At 60.6% G+C, this 3,175-nt stretch overlaps 1 protein-coding gene across 1 annotated transcript; it reads left to right on the forward strand.

The window, feature by feature from the left end:
- Positions 1–289: 289 nt before the first annotated feature.
- Positions 290–2,717, forward strand: NKX2-5 (NK2 homeobox 5; the record flags this gene model as incomplete). Its single annotated transcript, XM_081302559.1, has 2 exons — positions 290–617; positions 2,077–2,717. The coding sequence occupies 2 exons, from the start codon at positions 290–292 to the stop codon at positions 2,715–2,717; spliced, it is 969 nt and encodes a 322-aa protein (XP_081158685.1).
- Between the last annotated feature and the right edge of the window lie 458 nt (positions 2,718–3,175).

The raw sequence follows: 3,175 nt of genomic DNA on the forward strand, positions 1-3,175 counted from the left end.
GGATTTTTTTTTTTTCCTAGCCGTATGACTATATTAGGTGACACGAAACTGCCCGTCGCTCCTGTCATCGAGGCCCCTGGCCCAATGGCAAGCTGAATCCCCCTCCTCGGTCCTGGTCCCGCCTCTCCTACCCCTTGTGCTCAGCGCTACCTGCCGCCCAGCCACATCCAGAGCAGGAAGGCGGGTGCGCAGGCGGTGGGCGGCGGGCACCATGCAGGGAGGCTGCCCGGAGCCGCGGGCAGCGCCACTCTCTGCCGCCCACCTGGCGCTGTGAGACTGGCGTGCCACCATGTTCCCCAGCCCTGCACTCACGCCCACGCCGTTCTCGGTCAAAGACATCCTGAACCTGGAGCAGCAGCAGCGCAGCCTGGCCGCCGGGGAGCTCTCCGCGCGCCTGGAGGCCACCCTGGCGCCCGCCTCCTGCATGCTGGCCGCCTTCAAGCCCGAGGCCTACTCCCGGCCGGAGGCGGCGCCTGGCCTCCCAGAGCTGCGCGCAGAGCTGGGTCCTGCGTCTTCGCCCCCCAAGTGCCCGCCTGCTTTTCCCGCCGGCCCCACCTTCTATCCGCGAGCCTACAGCGACTCCGACCCGGTCAAGGACCCTCGAGCGGATAAGAAAGGTAAGGGGGAAACACCGGCCCCTTTCCCCTCTCGGGTCGCTTTCACCCCCAGACCTCTCCGCCCAGGAACCCGGGCCCTGGAGGAGGAGGAGCGCGCTTGGGCCAAGGGCTGGTCGCAGAGAGCTCCAAGTGTGAGATGCTAAGTTGTCGTGAGGGTCCCCGCGACCAGTGTTTAGAGGAAATGCCGGAATGAGGGGATCAGAAAGGAGAGACCAAAAACCGTGGGGGTTTTCAGCCTAACAAAGCCTCCGGCGGCTGCGGCCCTGCTCTTGGATCTGTGGCGAAGTCCAGCGATCACTTGTGGTAGAACAAAGCAAGAAACAGAATCTCTGCGCCAGAGGATTTAGTATCGCTTTGGGGTGTCGGGTCTGTTGGGGATCTAGGAGAGTGCTAAACAGAAATCAGAGCGCCGCACAGCAGACAGGCTTGGGCGCACAATTGGAGAGGAATCCTGGCCTCCGCAGTTTGGGGGGCCTTTTCTCCTTTGGGCCAAGAGCAGTGCAGTCTTTGGGAACAAGGACCTGGACTTTAAAATGGGATACTGCGGACCCTCTGGAAAATGCTTTAGTTTTATTTTTCCAGCACGGTTTCAGGACAGGGCCAGGGCCAAGAGGTTCTCTCATGGGATACGTTAGAAAATGCCGCGGCACTGATGGCCCCGGGAAGAGAAGACTGTGAAAAGTGACCGGATTCACTCTCAGGACATCTCGTGGAAGTGGGTAGTGGGGAGCCTGATCTGCTCACAGAAAGGCGGGGGCTAGGGAGACCAGGGCCCAGCTCCGGGTCAGCCGCCAGCCGGTTGGAGGGCCGGGGTGCTGTAAACCCCAGTAAGCCAGAAAAGGATTCCTAGGTTTGTCTAGGAGCAGAGATGAGGCCCAGGAGCCTCTGTGGGCGACTAGAATTGATTGCGAACTGAATCCGGCTTGAGTAAGCGGGCAAGGTTCCCCTGCCAACCCGCGGCAGCTTGGACATTGCGTAAATGCTGCGACGGCTACCAGGAGTCTTTGATTACCAAACCAGCACCTCTTGGCCTCTGTTTCTTTGTTTCCTTAATTTTGACACAAAGTGATCCGCCTCCAGGGTGAGAACTCCCTTCACTTCACTCCTCAAACCAAAATAATCCAAATATAATTCACCCCAGAGCATCACTGGTTTTTGTTTTTATTTTTTCTTTCTTGGCAGTCAGATATCTTAACCACGGGTCTCGCTCACCAGGATGAACTGCCCCAGGGCAAACACTTCTCTTCTCCAGCGCCTAGGGCTTTCCCTGGCACTTAGGTTTTCAACAAATGCTTAACTGTCAAGGGAAAATCGCTCGGCGTCCATGGAGCCTAGTGCCAAGTTGGTCGCTCCAGGCAGGACAGGGTGGCACCCACGAGGACCTGTTACCTGCTACCTGGTGCTACTGGCTTCGGGCCGCTCTGATTAAACGTCTTTCTACCTTTCTGTTCCCGCTCAGAGCTGTGCGCGCTGCAGAAGGTGGTGGAGCTGGAGAAGCCGGAGGCGGACAGCGCGGAGCGTCCCCGGGCGCGACGACGGAGGAAGCCACGCGTGCTCTTCTCGCAGGCGCAAGTCTATGAGTTGGAGCGCCGCTTCAAGCAACAGCGGTATTTGTCCGCTCCGGAGCGCGACCAGCTAGCCAGCGTGCTGAAGCTCACGTCCACGCAGGTCAAAATCTGGTTCCAGAACCGGCGCTACAAGTGCAAGCGGCAACGACAGGACCAGACTCTGGAGCTGGTGGGGCTGCCCCCGCCTCCGCCGCCGCCTGCCCGCAGGATCGCGGTGCCGGTACTGGTGCGCGACGGCAAGCCGTGCTTAGGGGACTCGGCACCCTACGCACCTGCCTATGGCGTGGGCCTCAACGCCTATGGCTATAACGCCTACCCCGCCTACCCCGGCTACGGTGGTGCGGCCTGCAGCCCGGGCTACAGCTGCGCCGCGGCTTACCCCGCTGCATCTCCCGCGGCGCAACCCGCTTCGGCTGCAGCCAATAGCAACTTCGTGAGCTTTGGCGTCGGGGACTTGAACGCTGTGCAGAGCCCCGGTGTTCCGCAGGGTAACTCGGGAGTGTCCACCCTGCACGGTATCCGAGCCTGGTAGGGAAGGGACCCGACCGGATCCCACCTTAGGAGAAGGGCATTGACTCTGGGGAGAGGAAGGGCCCCCGCCACGACCCTGGCCCTGCGTCCTTGGGTTTCACATTTACTCCTGGGGGGGGGGGGTCTTGGAACTTTTTCCCGCCTTATTTACCTTTTCCCCAGGCGCGTTCACACAGCCTGCGGTGAGTGATCGTGCAGTCTGGTGTCTTGGTTACTGCCCTGGGAGTGCCCTCCGAGCGCCCAAGGGCACCTCCGACTGACCCAACACCAGCGATTCGGGACCGAGAGCCCGGACGCGCGCGGGCCTAAGATCCAGCCGCTTTTTCCCGAGCCTGGGCCGGGTGCCTGGGATCTTGCTGCCTTGACGCTGCCCACCCACCCACCCGTATTTATGTTTTTTACCTATTGCTGTAAGAAATGAGAATCCCCTTTCCATTAAAGTGAGTGCGCTGACCCGGT

This window comes from Spermophilus citellus, assembly GCF_964194105.1.
Source record: "Spermophilus citellus genome assembly, chromosome: 1".
In the NCBI taxonomy this organism is placed as follows: Eukaryota; Metazoa; Chordata; class Mammalia; order Rodentia; family Sciuridae; genus Spermophilus; species Spermophilus citellus.